The sequence below is a fragment of the Silurus aristotelis genome, assembly GCF_946808225.1.
Source record: "Silurus aristotelis genome assembly, chromosome: 29".
NCBI lineage: Eukaryota > Metazoa > Chordata > Actinopteri > Siluriformes > Siluridae > Silurus > Silurus aristotelis.
The window spans coordinates 6,975,767-6,995,551 of record NC_139602.1 but is presented as its reverse complement, the minus strand read 5'-3'; the positions used below and the strand labels follow the sequence as shown (position 1 = coordinate 6,995,551).

The following is a 19,785-nucleotide window of genomic DNA, read 5'->3' as shown; positions in this document are numbered from 1 at the left end:
TTGTATCGCAGTGCTAGCATGACATTTTCCCTCCATGTGAACTAGGAAACCCAAATCTGTTTCAGCATGACAAGCCACTGAACACAAAGCTTTATGAAGATCTGCTCTCCATGCACACGTCTCCGAACTGCGAATAAAGAAAACACAAGATGCTTCGAACCTGCATCATTTCCACCGTTTCTTTAAAACGCCGCAGCAACGACTAAAAACACGCCAGCGTTTTTCAAAGGCCTCCGTTTGCAATGTCCACGCTAATACAATTTTGTTTGAAAATGCATATATTTCTTTCTGTTTTAGCATCCTGTCCACACTGTGACGCCTTTTTCAGTAAGTGAAGCTTTTCGAAAACGCTCTCCAGAATGGATACGTTTGAAAACACCATTTTTATGTCATTGCCACAATGTTTCAAAGAGCCGGAAAGTCTGCATTTGCCGGGCGTAAATGACACGGGTCGAAGCATCTTACGTTTTGTTTAAATGCAATACAGGAACATAACACGACCAATAAGCAACTTTTGAGAAAGTGTGGACGCGAGCGTTTTTAGACAAAAACGCAGTTTTTTAAATTTATCTGCATTAATCAGAAGGTCCTGAGTTTAAGACCCGGTATTGCCAAGGGCGTTAACCCTCAGTTCTCTAGGTTCACCCTACACTTTGACCCCAGCTTCCTAACATTTCATAACAATAAACGGATACAAATGAGAATTTGGGGTACATGAGGGTTCAAAGACTTGGTGTAACAGTAAAAACCTGTTTTTGCCAAAACCTCTTTCTCCAGAAGTTTTTTCGACCTAAAACCAGTTGCGGCTTAGCGGTCCCAAACTCAGTCTACCATAAAGACCCCTGTTTGGTACTTGAACGCAATCAAAATCCCTTTAAATGTGTCGGCAAACGAGAATTTCTCCAGATCGTCCGCTTTTTTTATGTGCACCTTCATAATATTTAAAGCGATATGATTTGCTACGAAAACTCTTCAAATATTCAGGACAATCTGCCAGGAAAAATCTCTTGACCCCTGAGCTCATGTATGCGTGTGAGCCGCAGAGCGGCGAGAGCCCCGGAGTGCACAGCTCACTCAATAAAAACAGCCCATATCAAATGAGTACCTCCATCCATCCATCCCTCCCTTAAGCTATCACTCAATCACTCCATTGCTCTCCGTCTCTCCATCACTGTATTATTGAATCCATATTCAGGTCCCAGAGAGGGTCACGCTCTCCGAGGCGGCACCGTCCAATAAATCAATCCCCTTTTTTCCCCCTCCCTACACTCGTTTCTTTTTCTTTTTTCCACAGACAATGGACAGACAATCCGTTTTCAGATTTCTTGGAAAAATCTAATTTGCATACGGACTACCTCAGGGTCATATTAAAGAAGCAAGGCTGTGGCACCTTTTATCCCGGATTTGCCCGTAAATACCATAGAGTCTGAGCACGATCCGGCCAATCGCACACCTTACCGAGTGATAGACTGCTGAGAGTTTAGAGGCCAACATAACGGTTCCCCCCTCCGGCGAAGATTTTCACCTCGTACATTTTCAAACCCGGCTAATAACAAGAGGTCGCTCACTCGACACAGTGGCGTGGTAAGGGTCCGTAAAGAGAAGTGGGTCTGGGATTCAAATCGCTGATCCATGAGAGGGTTTTTTTATGTCAGGACAAACATCTGAAGAAAGACGATTGACCAGGCGCACACGGCAAGATTTTTTGTTGTTTGCACGATCCGTGGCACGTTCAGACCTGCGTTCTCTTGCTAACATGGTATCTAGCAAACAGTAGCATTCATTTTGTTCCTGCCTCGAACATAAAAACGTCATACAAACACTCCATTTCCATCCACCACTCAAGTGCTTTTATTGCTGTACTGTCCACCTGACTCGTTTCGTCATTTTCTACAAGGGGGTATAAAGTCGCTGTAACTTCGCTGTAATTGCGGGTTCAGCGCTCCTATTGGTTCTTGGTTTGACGGGCGTCACACTGCAGAAAAGAGTTTGAAATCTTCAGACAAGCATCGTTTGTAGGCATAGGCAAACTTGGCGGTTGAGGGGGCACCAGAAAGCAAAGTTTTACATGTATATGTACATGTTTATAAGTTTAAATACTTGAGTTCAGGCAATTAGGTTGCCTGCTTTAGACACTGACAGAATTTCATCGTATGAAAAGAATTATCGTGACGGCCATTAATCGGCTGTCGGTGAACAAACCAGCGATTAAAAGATTTCACTTACGATTACATTGTTTTTCAAAATTTGTCTCAGACGACCAAATGGTGGCTACAATCAAGTGGACCTGGCTTAAGTGTTCACAGAAATTCGAGCTGCATTGTGATGGGGGTTGGGAATTTTTACAGGTCTTGAAAGATCATGGTTTTCACAATAATCGGCGCAAAGTTCACGGACCACGTCTGTATTCATTCTGATCGAGTTTGCATGAACATTTCAACCCACGTAGAACATGTACGTACTCCTTATTTAGATAGAAAATATCGGGTTTGATTTCTTGTTTGGTTCTAATGCAAAAGTGGGCGTGGCCAATCCGTTTTGCAATGCAAAAACTAGTCAAGGCTTACAATCCTATTTCTAGCACAGATGCGTATTATATCACTCAATAATCACTCTTAGGACTTTAGTATTATTTATTCCAAATGTAAATATTTAAAATTCATTCCAAAATAATAACAAATGAATATAATCTGCAGTAAGTCTTTATACAAGGAACTTATGGCTTTTTAATACAGGAAGTTGTTCTGCAGTTTGATTTCAGTTTCTCAAGCTGAAAATCTTTCAATGTTCAGTAAAAAACTAAATACATTCAGCGATGTTTTATGTCGCAAAACGTTGAAGTCTTTTGAAAAGTAACGATTTCTATACAACTATAAATAATTGTTCATAATACGCATCTGTGCGTGATTTTAAGAATGTATTAAATTAAAAGGCACATCTCTTGTTTAGTAGCAAACTGTTTAAAAAAAAAAAAAATAAATACAATAAAAAAATTAAGAAGCTAGTTTTAGGTAAATTACAGTAAATCGAATATTGGAATAAGTGTTTGTTTTATTTGTAACCATTTTGTTGCTGCACTGCATGGGCAGATCATTTGACTAGTTTCTAGCCAACATCTTCTTAAATCATGGATTTATTTTGTATATTTTGACGGCTTTTTTTTTGCGGTGTGTAAATCGTTGTATCTGCACTAGGGATTGAAAACTGCTTCGCTAATTACTCCTTTTCGAAATCGTTTAGGTTTTCATTGTGTTCGACATTTTGGAATTCATGGGAAACGTAAAATAATAATAAGCCTTGAGTGTAAAAACATTTCCTACCAGATGCTGTCTTCTCATATTTCTGCTCACATTACTGAAGGTGAAATGGAGCATACTCTTTTAAATAGGTACAATGCTGTTAATTAGACTACCTCACCTTTCTCTGAATACACGGTGTGTGTGTGTGTGTGTGTGTGTGTGTGTGCATTTTAAATAGTGTTTTGAAAGTGTCAGCATTAGCAATCCAATCCCTGTGACTAACGAGCCTACAGCATGCTAACACACTCCACTACATGTGTGTGCAAGGGGGTGGGGTTGGTAGAACTTAAAAACAATAGCTGCGAGCGCGAGAATTCAGACTTATTTAAGAAGTAAGCATTTTAAGCATGCTATTGGGAACTTTGATGTGTAGGGCGCACTGTCCTGAAGATTATTTGCAAATCCCAAGTTTTGAGTCAGGGTTCCAAAGTAATTTCTTTACCGCAAAAGAAAAGTTAGAACAACAATAGATTGGTTGTACACTTTTGGTGCTTGGTCCCCTTATTAACACTTAACTTAGACAGACAGAAAGAAAAGAATGAAAGGCAAAGAATGAACGGGAGAAGGTAAGAAAGGGCATAAGAAAAAAAAAAATAACAAAATTGTATACTTGTCACATATACTTTTTACAGTGACAGTACCCAGTACCACTAGGGGTCGCTAAAGATTTTCAAGGGGTGATTGATTTTTTTTATAAATATATTTGTTTCATTTCTAACAGCACAATAAAAAAAATTTTTATTCTAAATATAAAAAAAATAATAAAGAGAGGAAATAAACATCGAGAATTTTTCCGCAGCGTATGGCGAAAGTGGAAATTAGGATTGATTGACTTGTATCTAACGAACATTACAATGTTTGATCAGAAGAGAAGATCGACAAAGATGGATACAGCGATACTGATGCGCATCGGTAAGTGCGCGGACGAACCTGCCGACGGTTTCCGTGAAGGTCAAACGAAATGGAAGCAAAGAGAAAATGAAGTATGACTCCGTCTGATAAATATCAACGCCGATGTAACGGATGTAGAGCTCACGGCGGCCGCTTCGCGTTTTTCAGCCAGGAAATTCTGGGAAAGTCGGTATTGATGTTGCTGTAAAACAATTATAATTTTTTTTTTGTAAATAAATGCACTGGTCCTGAAAGTGGACAGCGTATACAGCTGGAGATTTATCAAACTGAAAAGTAGCGACGCTTCGAAATGCTTACCGCGCTACTCCTGGATGCTTTTTCATAATTAGGGTTAGTGGAAACAATTCATTTGCCCGTGGTTATAGATCTGTATAATGCCTCTGGAGGTAATAAAGGCGGCGTTCGTGGCGCCTGGAGTTCCTTTTTATTATTATTCTCTTTTTCACACACACTTCATCTCCACTTTGACACTGATATCCTGAATTTAACACACTCCTTCGAAAAGCCGGCCGGTCTTTCGAAAAGCCGGTGTATGAGGGCTCGATGAATTTTTGGGGGAAAAATGTCCTCATTATGCAACCAAACATTTATGGTGTTTGGTAGACGCCCTTATCCAGAGCAACTTATCAGTTAAAAGCCTTGCTCAAGGGTCCAGCAGTGGCAGCTTGGTAGTGCTGCAATTTGAACTCATGACCTCCTGCTAAAAAGCCCAATGACTTAACTAATGACTTGAGGAAGGGGGAAAAAAACACAACAAAAGATTCAATGAAACCAGACTTTTTTTTTGTTGTGTCTACAGGCAGTTATAGCTCTACCTCTGCCATGTCAATCTGTATTCTATACGCCTCGAGTCTCCGCAGTGTTGTGATACATCTTGTTCCCATAGCGCTGAGAGAACGCAATACAAAAGTGCACTTTTACATCGTAGACTTTCACGAATCGCTGAATCTTACGATCACTAACGAGTGTTACTATAGGACCGCCAATCAGGACGTTTACGGGGCTACAGTCTTGAGCTGCCGCCAAAGAGAAAGAAGCATCACTTTTTTAACCAATCGGAATAAGACTTCAATAGCGCTGGGGTGTGTAGCATCGTAAAGTAATCGTACAGGGAAGAGGAGTGTATGTAAAAGTGTGTGCATGAGACAGAACTCGAGACAGAGCCGAGTCGGACAGGTGGATGGATATTAAATGACCGTGTGAACAGAATGGAAGGGTTATTCATGCTGATGTCACCTTTCATAAACACGGCCATAAAAATGACCGACCTGCCAGATGGAGTCACAAATCAAAGCTGTGACCTTGTTTGTTTAACGGTACGTGGGCACGGAGATACCGCACGCACACACACAGCTTTTTACATCTTTTTCATGCACAACTAAGCAATCCAAAGTGTGTGTGTGTGTGTGTGTGTGTGTGTGTGTGTTTTACACCATGTAAATTGACGACAATGAAAGCGCCAGGACTCGCCTCTATAGACACAATGGCCTTGTCTTTGCGGTTCCCCTCATAAAGCCTTCTTAACAATCTCCGCACTTCTTTTTATCTTCCTCCGGTTTTCTGTTTTGCTTCACGCCAACTTGCACGCCCTAGCAACAGGCGCTCGTTTCTATAAGCGGCCTTCCGTCTCGGCAGTCGGCCGCGCGTTTGCAAAGATTTGTCCTAACGCAAGCCGGTCACGGCTCCGCTTCGATCCACGCGACACCTATCTGAGAATTACAAGAACGTGTTCGTGTCCTTTAACTCTCTTAAGACGTGCTCCCCATCTCCCGTACTCAATAAAGACAGACGGTCTTGAGAAGGAAATGTGACGGCAGCGCAACTCAGCCGGGGGGCGATATTGAGAAAAATATTGCGCCTTCGTGGTGCTCGAAGGAAAACCCGCATTCTTTTAAAGGTGGAATCGGGAATGTTTAGAGATTGCCCCGCCCACATTTGCTAGTAAGAATAAGTCTGCCTGCATTTATAGTCAACTTTAACATTACCTAGGTTTAAAGATAACCCCGCCCACTTTTGCTATTAAAAATAATCCTGCCTCTATTTATACGTAACTGTAGATGACCCCGCTCACTTTTACACGTAAGAATTTGCCTGCCTACGTTTATGGCTATTCCCATAGTTGTGCATGAGCAATTATTTTATTGTCAGCCCCGCCCACTTGTAGAGGTGAAATGTATCCCTACCTACATTTAAAGGTCAAACCAACATTTATAGCCCAAATCCCAAATTTTAAAGGGCTTTTCGAGTAAATATGTCCGAATTGACATAAGGAGAAAAATGGAGTTAGCATAAAGTATTAATAGTAAAAAATTTAATAATATAAAAAAAGCTGTTCTCACCTGTGCTCTGGTGCCGGGAACAAATGAAATGTGGCCGTTGTTGTTGTTGTTGTTTTTTTTTTACTGATGCTAACTCTGCAAGACTCGTTTCCTCTGAGCTGAGAGCATAAATATGAAACCTGCTTATCTCGAGCTGAAAACGAACACATCCTGCATTCATGGCCAGTGGCAACACAACTAAGTACAAGGTGGAAATATCAGAGGCAACCACATGATTTATTCATTTTAGAGATCAATACCGCCACAAGCAGATATTTCCTGCATTCCCCTCTCCTCCTCTGGATGTCATCAATCTTAGTTGACCAGCGGTGTTTGTATATTGCATTTCCTGCTAAGGAAGAAAAAAAAAAAACACGAAAAGAAAAGAAAACAACAAGGAACTCGTGATTGACTCAACTTATTACTTTTGGTGGTACTCTGGTGACTCCAGAGAGGATGTAATATGACACCAAACTCCCTGCTCTTATTCGTTGTGTTTTTATTTTTCGTCCTTTCGGAGCAAAATGAATAAAAAAATAATAATGAAAAAAGAGGGAGAAAATGACTGATTGGTCTTAGTCATAAAATTGTTGTCACACTGTAAAGTAAATTGCATTGCACGCTAAAAAGATTTGGGCAAATCTTAATGTCAGGAAGCTGAAGTTCCCAGAGATCAGGATTAACCTGTACTATGCAATGTCAATAAAGATGTGTCTGTCTGTCTTTACTCCGTCGTTTGTTTGCTTTCCATCAGTTCCATCCCCCCCCCCCCCCCCTGTGCTGAATAGCCAACAGTTCTCTTTACCGCGGACGAGCTCTGCCGCCGAAAAACAGCTAACGCCGTCCAAATAGAGCCAAATCCGAAAAAATAACTGAAGCCAACCGACTGCGTGATGTGTCCTGGCCCTTAGTCCTTGCTCTGAGATGCATAATAAGACACGCCCACAAGTGCGACACTTGCGAAATCAGCCACACATAATATGAGACCACTGACATGTGAAGTGAATACTATTGATTACCTTGTGGCACCTGGCAAGGACAGCAATTTGCAGAGTTGGTGTGTTGGAAGCAGGAAGAATGGGCAAGCGTAAAACCTTTTGTGATGTCCAGACTTTATCAGAGCATCTCCAAAGCAGAGGTCTTGTGGAAAGTTCCCAGTGGGCGGAGGTTAGTAGCTACCAAAATAAATTTCAAGGAAGAGCGATAGTCCAGTCCTCGCTAGGTCAATGCTGATCTGGTGGCACAAAAGGAACCTTGTATGTTTTATGGCTTGGTGTTATGTTTTTTTGTGGTTTGGTGGTTCCCAAAGGTACAAAACAAAATATGCAGAATGCATTTACACACTTCTTTCCATCACTAATCTATGAGCAAAAGAAATATATGCTGAATACATGCACACATGGTGTTACAAATTCCACACACACACACACACGCGTATACGTGGCCCCTCCTGCGGAGAAATGTGTTAGCTGAAATATCAATCAAGCCCAGGAGGCCACCTGCTGCAGATTGTATAGTGTGTCATTCCAGACATTTACATAAAACAATAATATTCGCTCATTATACTGAGCTGTGAGAGAGAGTGTGTGTGTGTGTGTGTGTGTCGGTTTGACAGAGAGGAACGAAAAGGAAACAGACTGAGACGAAGACAGTGTGTGTATTGTGTGTGTGTGTGTGTGTGTGTGTGTGTGTGTGTGTGTGTGTGTGTGTGTGTGTGTGTGTGTGTGTGGTGTGTGTGGGGTGTAGGTTCATACAAGAGCAGGCAAGTTATTAGTGCAGAGCTCAACTCTACACACACACACACACACACACACACACACACACACACACACACACACACACACACACACACACACACAAATCAACCAAAGAGCTCTGCAGCTGCTTGGGATTATTGATTGGCTTAACACAGTACACAAGTAAAAAATAAATAAATAAATTCAATTTTTAACAAATATATATATATAGTTTGTATATATACACATCAGATGGCATGGGGTCAGGAACTGCTTGCTGGCAGAAGCAAATTGTGAAAACTCAGCTAGACAGTAGATTTCCGGTGATACTCGAATATCGAAATCTGTAGACAGGGAACCCTCTGGCATTTCGTGTCTATGGGTTCATCATTAATATGGCGTTCATGTTATTTATGTATTTATCCCTGGCTTTAAAAAACAGGGGGTAAAAAAGCCCAGATTTTGGCTGGCACTCAAGAAGCCAGGAGACGAAATGAAGAGCTTTTATCCAAATGTGGAAGAATCCAATCCAAGTATCGAGTGTATGACCTGAGGGGTTGAGGGTAAAGCCAGGGTTTCGCACTGCTTCGCTGATTACAGGGAGGTGAGTTAACCGTGCTTAGTGATATTAGCACAAATAAACAATGATGGAGCGGTGTAATGAAACCGAACTGATGTTAGCACCCTGGGGCTGAATATTTCCCTTTAACAACATAATGACGTGTGGTTTACACCAATTTCCCAACGAGTAGCGTTTTTCTTATTATTGATCAATTAATAAATTATTTATTTGAATAACATGGTATACATTTATCTATTTATAGCTACATTCAATCTTGTATAACAAACCAGTCTTTCGGTTTTTCACTTTGGCGAAGAACCACGTATAGATGGGGGTATTTCTGGAAGGTGCTGTTTCTCCTCATGGCTCCTCATTATAGAGGTTTAAAGTGTGACTCCCACTGACACATTACACTGTTACTGAACACATCACAGCAGGTGGCCTGTTCCAATCTCATCTTGTCATACTCTCCCTCAAGTCTCTCTCTCTCTCTCTCTCTCTCTCTCTCTCTCTCTCTCTCTCGGCTGCTCAACTGTTGCTCCGGTTTCAACTATTCTCCACCTGCCTTTCTCTCCAAAAGCTAGAAAAGGAAATGTTTACTATGAGGTCATCAAGTGTACACAGCCATTAAGGGATTCCAATACAGATTTACTTTTAGAGCAGTATGATATAAAACCACGACGAGAAATCCGGAAGACCTTAAATACAATCAATCCCCTAAAATGTTGAAACCATTGGCCAAATTGCGCGTGAACAATCCACGTGATCTCACTTCTGCACCCACCCCACCTGCCAGATTTGGCTCCTGCGGAGATTCAGCTCGATAGTCCCTGTTTGGACACCATTGCATTGTCACAATGCAAATATTGTTCAGGGGAGCAAAAGTCTTGACTCCAAATTCCAAAGATCTTGAACCAGATCAAGTATCTGTTGGATGTGCTGGACAAACAATATCCATGGAGGCTTCCTCACAAAAACGTAGTGGGGCTAGATACCATGACACACCTTCAGATGTCTTGTGGAGTCCAAACCTTTATGGGTCAGGGCTGATTGGGAAGTGCAAGGAAGACCTGCACAAATACATGAATATGCGAATACACATTGCCAGATCTGCATGACAAAATAACCCCAATGAATGAATATGGATGAAGGCCAATCTGGGCAGGATTGATTTTAATCTGCTTGTGGGGTAAATTCCTATTTTACCGGGGCACCACTTTGCTTTCGCAAACCATGTCCCTGGTTTGTTCTGCGTCCTCCTCTGAGAACATTCCAGGCTGAATGATTTACTATTCTTCGCCAAACTCTGCACTGATGATTTAAGTCTTATCTGGATTCCCTTGTAAGTGATTTTCTATTCAGATGTTGCCTTGTGTAGGTTTGACTGCTGTAAATTGCTCTATTCAGTCTGTAAACACTTCATGAATCACATGCTGGAAAAAATGGGTGCTTCTTGTGATTAATGTTCAAATTGTTGCTGAACCAAAAAAAAAAAAAAAAGACCCATTATCTCTTTGGAGCTTTTTTATACACGTTGTGCAAATGGAGTGTAAACTTCCTTTCGGCTTCTCCAGTTAGGAGTTGCCACAGCGGATCCTCCGCATGTTTGATTTGGCACGTTTTCACGCTGGATGCCCTTCCTAACGCAACCCTTCCCATTTATTCGGGCTTGGGACCACCAGTGTGAATGTGAAAAAACAAAGAGTTTTGTGGAAAATTCGCGGGAAAACTTCAAAGCATTCCACCTGTGGGAAAGATCAAATAAGCCCGCCTGAACAGGGCACAAGATGTATGTGAAATCAGTTCAAGAATGACAACTTGGACCAGGGGTCCCCCAACCACCGGGTTCGACCCAGTATCGTGGAAGAAGGTTCCGGATAAAATGCCTCTAGATACGTTAGCATTTTGCACCTTAAGGCAAACTATCCAAATTTTACATACAGTGTTATTTCATAGAACATCGTTTCCACACTTGCAACGGGTTCATTGTCCCTAGAAAGTTTCTTAAATGGAGGTGGTGATGGTAACAATTGAATGATGCTCGATACTGAACGTGCCATTTTCAAGGAGTCTCCAGTGTCTGTTGCAGTGAGTTGCTGTGGTTAGGAAGTTTTTTGTTATGGAAAAATCTTCAGGACAAACTCACTGCTTCATCGCACCGCCCATTTACTGAGAATGGTCTAAGGGATATTCTTCTATATGGTATATTCCACAAAAAAAAAACCTCTGATATACAGATTTATAAGCATTTTGTTCTCAAAGATAAACTGATCTATTACTAAAACAAAAACACGCACACTAATTAAAGCGCCTTCTCACCGTATTGAACCTCTTGCATTTGATCATACTGTACCTCTATTAAAACATCCCTTCATTCGTCTCTCTCTTTCTCTCTCTCTCTCTTTCTCTGCGTGTCCCTCCCTCCGTGATGAATCTGCAGGTCGTGAACACCTCTAATTTAGAGTCAGCCGATACATCTTATCGGCGGGGGGGTTTTCCTTTTCTGTCTCCTTCCTTTATCCCTCCATCCGCCTCGCCTCGCCTCCCTTTCTCCTGCAGGCGCAAATGAACAGGAAACTGACAAAGACATCTGACAGCATTCGGAATCGGGCCTCTCATTGACTCGGAGGCGCTCGATAATGAAATCAAGCATCGACTACGAGGGCGCAGGTGTGTGTGTAAGTGTGTGTGTGTGTGTGTGTGTGTGCCATGCGCTGTCATTCCAGAATTATGCGAGGCTCATTTTTAATCCACCCCAGCACAGCGGGAAGTGTGTGACTGAGTGAGCGAGTGTGTGTTTAAGGAATGCGCTCTTCCTCGGGCTCTGAGCTCCTACTTAATTTAACAGAGCGCCAATTATTGACCGCACCGCCACTTTGAAATCCTTTCCAATTTATTTAAACTGTAAGTGTGTGCTGGCCGAGACCTCGAGCTTTAATTTGCAGGCTAGCGAGCCATATATTACTTCACTTAAACTACAGATGAGTATTCCCTCATTAGAGTGTGCTTATAGCCCTCTAATACAAAACCAGGGTTATTTATAAGCTTTATTGTCCAGGGTATGGAGTAAAAAACCTCTGACAAATTGAAAGGTTCACCTAAAACTGGACCATTAGCACAATGTCTGTGACATGGTTATGCATGATTGCAAAGTTATTTTTTCCACACAATGCTTGTTGACTTTTGGAAGTAGGTTGGACAATCAGCAAAAGTCAGTGACTGGATGAAACAGGTCATCAGCCAGAAAAACTGGCTGAGAGGCTATGGGTAATTCTCAACAAGATGCTTCCACCACCATGCATCATTGTAGTTTTGGCCAAACTTTGACTAGCCTAAATGTTGTCGGGTTTCTAAAATACCTTTGTATGGTGATCTACATCGCCGACTTAACTTGTAGAACTTTTCAGTTTGGTCTTTATCCGATATATATTTCTTTAGCCGGACAACGTTGTGCCATAATCATTTATTAATTTCTGGATTTAATTAAGTACATTATTTACAACCAAACCCTACAAATACTGTTCCACGAACCATGTCCTGAGCATGTTTGCTTATTGGTGTCAGGAAATATCCTCCTTCCATGCACCTAAGAGAGGGTTTACATAGTTCTGCCTGCCACAGTCTGGCTCGCATTGCTACAGACTTCCGCATTGTTGCCATATGTGTTTTCCCAGTCACAGCTGTCTATACTTCTGTGTCTTATAAATACACTAATCAGACATAACTTTATGGCTACTGATCAGGCATAACATGTTGGTCCCCCTTTTGCTGCCGAAACAGTCCTAGGAGCTCGTCTGTTGGATTGGACCACACAGGCCTGCCTTTCTTTCCTAGGTGGGCAACGCATAACCCTGTCGCCGGTTTACCACTGTTCCCTCCTTGGAGCACTTTTGATAGATACAGACCAATGCAGACTGGGAAAAGCCCACAAAATCTGCAGTTTTGGAGATGCTCTGACCCAGTCGTCTAGACGTCACAATTTGTCAAACTCGATCAAATCCCCATTTTTTCTTCTAACACAACAACTTTGAGGGCAAAATGTTCACCGGATTACAGGTCATAATGTTATATACAGAATATATATATAAATATACAGTATATACCCCAGTGTTCATGTTTGGTAGCACTGGTTGCACCGGACCTATACCTGTTTCACTGTTCAAGCCTTCAGATAACTCCTTTTAGATACTATTTGTATTAAAAAAAAAAGGGTTCCTTTATACGCCCTTGCGTCCGCCTGGCCTTCCACTTGTTTAGGTGTGTTTTCTAACAAACGAGAAACTTAGATCGAGATCCCGTTCATGTCATAGAGATCAATAGCGTATTTTAGAGTTTTATATTTGAAGAAATCTTTCTGATTTTTCACCTTCAGATAAATATTATGGGCTGTGTAGATTTGTAACACTATACAAATGCGTGAAAGGTACATATGCAAGGCATTGTATACAAATTGCCAAGGTTTCAAACACCCTGTATTGACATCTTTGGTAAAATGAGTTCAGGTCAATAAGAAATATAGAGTAGGTGAGCATTAGGTAGGGCACTGAAAAACTGTGTGATGTTGTATCTGATCTGTTGTAGATCTTAGAAATTAGTCATAAAAACCGTCACTCTATATTTAGCTAGAAGACTTTTTTTTTTAGTCAAGTGCCTCGAAAAAATCTGTCATTTTCAGCAACATTATGAAGGTTTAGCTGTTTGACAGAACACCGTATTTAACTGCTGGGTACTAATTTGAAAACAGTAATAAAGTCTAGAATTCTCTATCTGCATATTTGCTCACCAGGAATCAGGTATTTTTATGCGACAAAACACTGACACGTTCATAACAAGGCAAAGTGATCACCATGTGCACTTGAATAAAGCTAATCAGTCTCTATTTGTAGCACACTGCTCACTTCACAACAATCCAATTCTTGCAAGAGCAGGGTTTCGAAGAGTCAACCCCCCGAGAAGTTTATATATCTCAACAAATTTTAGAACTGGATACAGAAGACTTTCCGAGTTCTTCATCATTTCTGTTAGATGGACGATTAGTCGCGTGTCACTTCGTCCCAAATAATTAGGCCTGTCAGGGATCCTGACGAGAATGTGCCTGTCAAATTGATCCCACCCTACTGATGAATAAATTATGTTGTGCCTTTGATGCATAATCCCATGTTCATACAGGATTAAGGTCGGATGATTTCGCAAGTCGGTGTCCCACTATTCCATCATGCATCAAGTCATAAATAAATAAATAATAAATCACACACCGGCTTAGACTTTAACTGCAAAAGAGAAGTCCAGAGTCTGGCCAACAACGTGATCCTTTATTTACATTTAACTTTTTTGTCTGAGAACGTTGCCTTAATGTTATGTGGTGGTGTCTATATAACATGGTATATATAACAGCCAAGTCTTTTCCATGGTGCACTAAAGCAAACACCCTGTTTTGTAAGGTGCAACAAAAGCAATTCACCCCGAAGATGCCAACAAACAATGTTCAGTTAACATCTGGAGGTTTCATAGAGTTGCCCAAGGACAAAAAATGGCAAGTTTCGAGACTCTAAAAGGCATCATTTGTTCCCTTGTTTTTGAGGCACATATCATAAATCACAGCAATTCCTTTCCACTGAAAACACGTTCCCTCGTCACTATAACTCTGTGATGCAACACAGCCAAATGACGTCATTCTATTTCTCTGGATTCTTTTCATTTTCTAAAATCTACCGGAACCAACTGCAGCACAAGGACTGATAAACGTGATTCATGCTGTGCGATATTTACTGATCTGAATGACTGAAACTTTATCAAACTTGCCAACCAAGCTTGGACCAATAACAGGGTCATAAAAGTTGCAAACTTACTTTGAGTATTCTTCATTATCCTGGTCACACCGAGTGTCTTTGTGCTTTTCCCAGTCTTTCCCGTGTTTACAGGTGGTCAATAAAATCATATCTTCCCCATTATGTATGTGATACAAAGCGTTCCTGGTTTCCGAACCAATTCCTGTCAGGTACCTCTTTCCCTTGAACACCAAAAGGTATTTCCGTGCAGGCGGGACATTGTTGGATGCCAAGAAACCTTTCTCGCCACCTTTCTGGGGGTGGTCTTTGGAAAAAAGAGGTATCGAGACATCGAAACGGGGCCTGAAGTTCTGCACGTCGATGCTGGCTTTGGCCAACATGGCCTGGCCTACATCAAAACCCAAATCCTCAGCATAGTCGGGCCATGTTCCAGAGTACAGGTTGAAGATCAGGTGGTTCCTTCCATCATTCCACAGTGGAAGGTTCTGAATCTGAGTTCTGACATCCTGCACATATTGTGGTGACAACCTGTCACGGTCCAGCGTGTCCACACTAAGCACAAAAAGGCACGCCTCGCTTGGATCGTTCGTATAGAACCGCGAGTCCTCGATGGCGGCCAGAATTTTCCGGTAATTCTCGGAAATCCCTGTGACCGTGCTCGTGCCTGGCGGGTACACATAGACCCGGAAAGCACCCTGACACCGACCGAAGTCAAAGCAGGTGTCCATGCGACAGCGCCGGCTCTTGTACATGTTATTTTGTATCTCGCGCCGCAGCAGCATCAGCGGTCCGTACTCTTCCGGTTCGACCTCCTCCAAGTAGAGGTACGACTGCTCGGCGTGGTTGAGAAGGGCGTAAAAGGGCAGCTCGTCGCTGTGCGCCTGGAGCTCGGTGGTGTGCAGAGTGCAGATGTAAGCGAGCAGCGTGGCGCAAGCCGCCGCCAACGCTAGCACGTAGCGCTTCTTGGCCTGCATGTGGACTGGCACGGAGAAGCTCAACGCGCCAGGAAGACTCTCATATTGGCGCTAGAGCATAGTGCCAAAGTACGGGCCGCTGTGAGCAGACACATATGCAAACAGATTAGCCTAAAACCAGGAAATTTTTACTGTACTGAAATCAACTGTGTGGGCAAGATGATGACAACCGGCATGCACTATTCTGGGTGCGTGACATTAACACACTGAATTATTAGCTTTAATACTAATCAGAATTAGTTTTGAATATGATTCCAAACTTGCCATGCAGAATGGAGACTTTTTTCATAGCATTCGATGAAATATGTGTTTTCACAGAAATTAACCGAAATTCCAGCCCATGCATGAAATCAACCTGCGAGGCACCGTATCCATAGCGGACAACTGACACGCTAAAAAAGGTGATGGAAATTACATGAAACCGTGTGTGAAATCCTTTGAAGGCTAAGAGGAAGTGGTGGAAACGGCGGCGGCGCACCTGTTCGAGCGCGTGCAACGTTAACCAACCTTCAGCTTCGGTCGAGAACATCCATGCATCATTTCCAGCAAGATGGAGCATTTTCCTCATGGAGTCTGTCATGCTAATATTTTACACATGGAATATTATTCCCTGAAGGAACTCCGTTCGCGTTTGCCAAAACGGATTAAACATGATCGATCGGTTTCGGATATTTATGTGCAGAGCGCCATCCCGAATTCCAGTTCGAAGACACGTGTCTAACCGGGTACTCTAATCTAACTAAGCTTCGAAACCAATCGGTCCAATCTGCTCATCATTCTTACCAGGACGAGGACTTATTATACCTGCCCTGTCATTTTTTGGTCGACATGACATCTTCAGTGATATCTCAGCAGACTTTCGGGAACAGCAGGAAACTGTGAATTTACAACAAAAGCCAGTCAGATTTAGAACTTTTAACATGTATACTATAGGTTAAGAAAGGTTTATAGTTTGAATCATCTTCAGATTTGGTGAAAGCAGCCATCTTGACAGGATAAAAAGCTGAAAAAAAACTTATTTCAGCTCTGAGAGAAACTTGGTGTCTTTTTTTTCCCCCAGCCAAGATTCCTGTCAGCTGAACCGGAAGTCCCTGTCAGGTCTCTCACACGTGTAGCCAAAAAGTTTGTTTAACGGCGCCGACACCTGAACATCCCCCTTGCGCCAGAGTCACCGCGGTCCGGTCCTAATTGCCGCTCTGGGTAGGGTAGGAGAGAAGGATAAAAAAAAAAAAAAGAAAGAAGGATTAAAAGAAAAATGGCGGTAAAAATCCTTAACGGTTTCGTTCTTCCCACGCTGTCCGCCTCAGCGGCATCTGAGCGCGCGCGCGGATGACAAAACCGAGTCTCTGAGCGCGAGCGCAACTGCCTCAGCATCATCTGAAGGGAAGCGCTATGGAGAGCCAATCGAGACATAAAAATATATATATATATATATATATATATATATATATATATACTAGTATGAAAGGCCATATGGGTCGTATGGTTATTAAAAAAATTTGTGATTTGATTAAACAACACTGTGCTTTGAGGATAGAAGAAGGAAAAGTATGTTTTCCTTCTGGCTTCTTGTCTGTTAATATTCTTCATCTCTCTCTGTCTTAAATAAGATACTGTTTCTATTTCAGAAGAAGGTTTTTAAGCTGTGATTTGAATTCAAAACCTCCTAATCAGAAGTGCAATGATTAGTGCACTAACCAACAGCAAGCTGATTTTTTATTAATAATTATTTTTTCTTTAATTTATGTACCATTTATTTGATTTAAGATAATTTACTGAAAAATGACGTGTTAAAGTTAATTATAAATACATGTGTAAAATGGTGTACTGGTAAAGAGGTTCATGGTTCTGTATCAGAGTTTTTTTATGTTGGGAAATCTTTACTTCTCTATGTTGTAATGTGTAATATCTTATATTTTTAGTTTTGAAACATGTAATTATTCCCTCCTTCAGTGCTTAAGGCTCTGGTTTACTGATTGGAGGGTTGGAGGTTTAAGCCCCAGTTTTGGCAAGATGCAACACTTGGACCCCTTGAGCAAGGCCCTTGACCCTCTCTGCTCCAGCGATGCCATATTTTTTCTTTTGTTTTTCACAAATTGAATATGTGAATTGTGTAAAGTGAGAAGCTGGAGCAAGAACACAAGCGTTAATGGAGTTTTCAATGTTTTTATCTATATTCGAAGGTTAAATACATTTAGAGTTGGGTATTTTTTTATACTTTTACTTAAGAATTTTTAGACTTCTCTTAACTTCGAAGTCAAGTCAAGTAGTTATTTATTGCTATTCCAACCGTATACAGCACATACCGTAAAACAAATCAACTGTCTTTTAAGTGAATAATTAAACAACAAAGTAACAAAAGAAAAAAACTACACAAAACTAAGAAAACTACAGTAAAAAAACAAAAAAAATAAAAAATAAAAGACACTTTCTAAAAGGCATGTAAACAGCAAATAAAAAGAAAAGAAAGGAAAATCAGTTTTTTACTTTGTTTATACTGCAGCATTGCTGGATTCCCAAATCTGGTTGGTCACAAGGTCTTGATACATTTTTTTATAACAGCAGCTCTGACAGTGTTGGTAATTACACTACATTTAAGGCTAATAATATACATATCACAGATGTTTAAGATGAGAAAGTGTTGAAGTTGTGGAAGTTTTTGTGGTTTCGTATTAACTTGAATGCAAGTAAACAATGGCTATAGCATAATCAATAACGGGAACTTGTTTCATGCATGATGCTTAATGTAAAAATGTATTTCATTTTATTTTAATAAATTAATCAATGAAAGTTATGGTTGTAACAATTATTTAAATGTGACCACAAACCCCATCCATTTTCAACAGCACACTTCATTCATTCATTCATTCATTCATTCATTCATTCATTCATTCATTCATTTTATTTCCCCCCAAAAAATACATCACTGGTTGCAATACTTTCACTAATTTATTTATTATTAATACATCCTCCCTTCCTTTTTTCTTTTCCTTTTCACCAGCTGCTTTTATCCAGAGTTCCATCCTTGGCAGTTTTTCCTTGAAAACACAAATCAATTCATCCACCCATTTATAGATTTTTTTAAAGGCAATTTCAATGTAGCATTAATATTTGCACTGTCGCTTAATAGAAATTCTTGAGAAAAGACACAAAATTTGAAGTGATCTGAGCTCTGTAATATCCTCATGATTTTGGGAAGTGTACTGTATAATATGACTGCTGTGATCTGGGAGCTAATGATGCCATCTAGAGGTTTGTATTGTAACTCAGTTTGTGTGTGTGTGTGTGTGTGTGTGTGTGTGTGTGTGTGTGTGTGTGTGTGTATACTTTGAAAAATACTGTTTGTCTGTGAATCAGCAGTAGACTCTATTCTATTCTATTGATCGGTAAACACAGTTTTGGTAATTATCACTATAATTATGCACTGTCACCAGTTATGCACCGGTGGGTTTTTATTGCACAGGGGTTGATTCCCTTTTAGTGACAAATGAAGCAATATGGTGTAGAAGGAGAATTAAATAATACATTACCCAAGACTCAGTGTATTTAAGGATTTTGGTGCAATTTGGTGAGTTATACACTGTATGGATGAAAGAAATTGGACATTTGATCTTACCAGCCATATGTGGTTCTTGCCCAAACTGTTACCCCGAAGTTGGAGGCAAATTGAAATAAGAGACCCAAACCTGTTCCACCATGACAATGCTGTTATGCACAAAGCCAGATCCATGAAGATATGCTTTCCATGGGTTGCAGGATGTAGAAGATCTCCTGCTATAAAACTCCGACCCTACTGAACACCTTTGGAATGAATTGGAAAACCACCCCATTGCTACTCACCTCAAATACATCAGTACTAATGCCCTTTGTGGTAAATTGAGCACAAATCTCCACAAATCCCCTCTTAGAAGATATTATAACAGCAAATGGGGACTAAATGTGAAATCTTATGTTCATGTGTCCAAAAATGTTTGTCCATATAAGTGTAATTACTTATATTCAATTCAAATGTAATTAATTATGTAGCGAATCAAACATGATCATCATCATGCTGCTGCAATAAAAAAACAGAATCCAATATTAGTGATGTTTATTGCTCCACAAAACAAGGTTTAATTTCTGGCAGCGTTACTTAAAATGAAATATGATGTATGAAAATGTTTTGAGACTAGTTTTGTAACACACCAACAGATGG

The 19,785-nt window shown here is 40.8% G+C and overlaps 1 protein-coding gene across 3 annotated transcripts in view; it reads right to left on the bottom strand.

The window, feature by feature from the left end:
- LOC310722515 (exostosin-1) overlaps window positions 1-17,366 on the bottom strand; it is a 138,361-nt gene extending 120,995 nt beyond the window's left edge. Inside the window, exons 1-2 of one of the 3 annotated variants that reach the window (XM_083535057.1) lie at window positions 16,098-17,366; window positions 14,677-15,669 (exon numbers count right to left, since the gene is read on the bottom strand). In XM_083535057.1, coding sequence (XP_083391183.1) covers window positions 14,677-15,590 — 914 coding nt within the window. In that variant the 5' untranslated portion in view covers window positions 15,591-15,669; window positions 16,098-17,366. Of the gene's footprint in view, window positions 1-14,676; window positions 15,670-16,068 lie in introns of all 3 variants that reach the window. The other 2 variants (XM_083535056.1, XM_083535058.1) reach the window with 2 other exon arrangements.
- Between the last annotated feature and the right edge of the window lie 2,419 nt (window positions 17,367-19,785).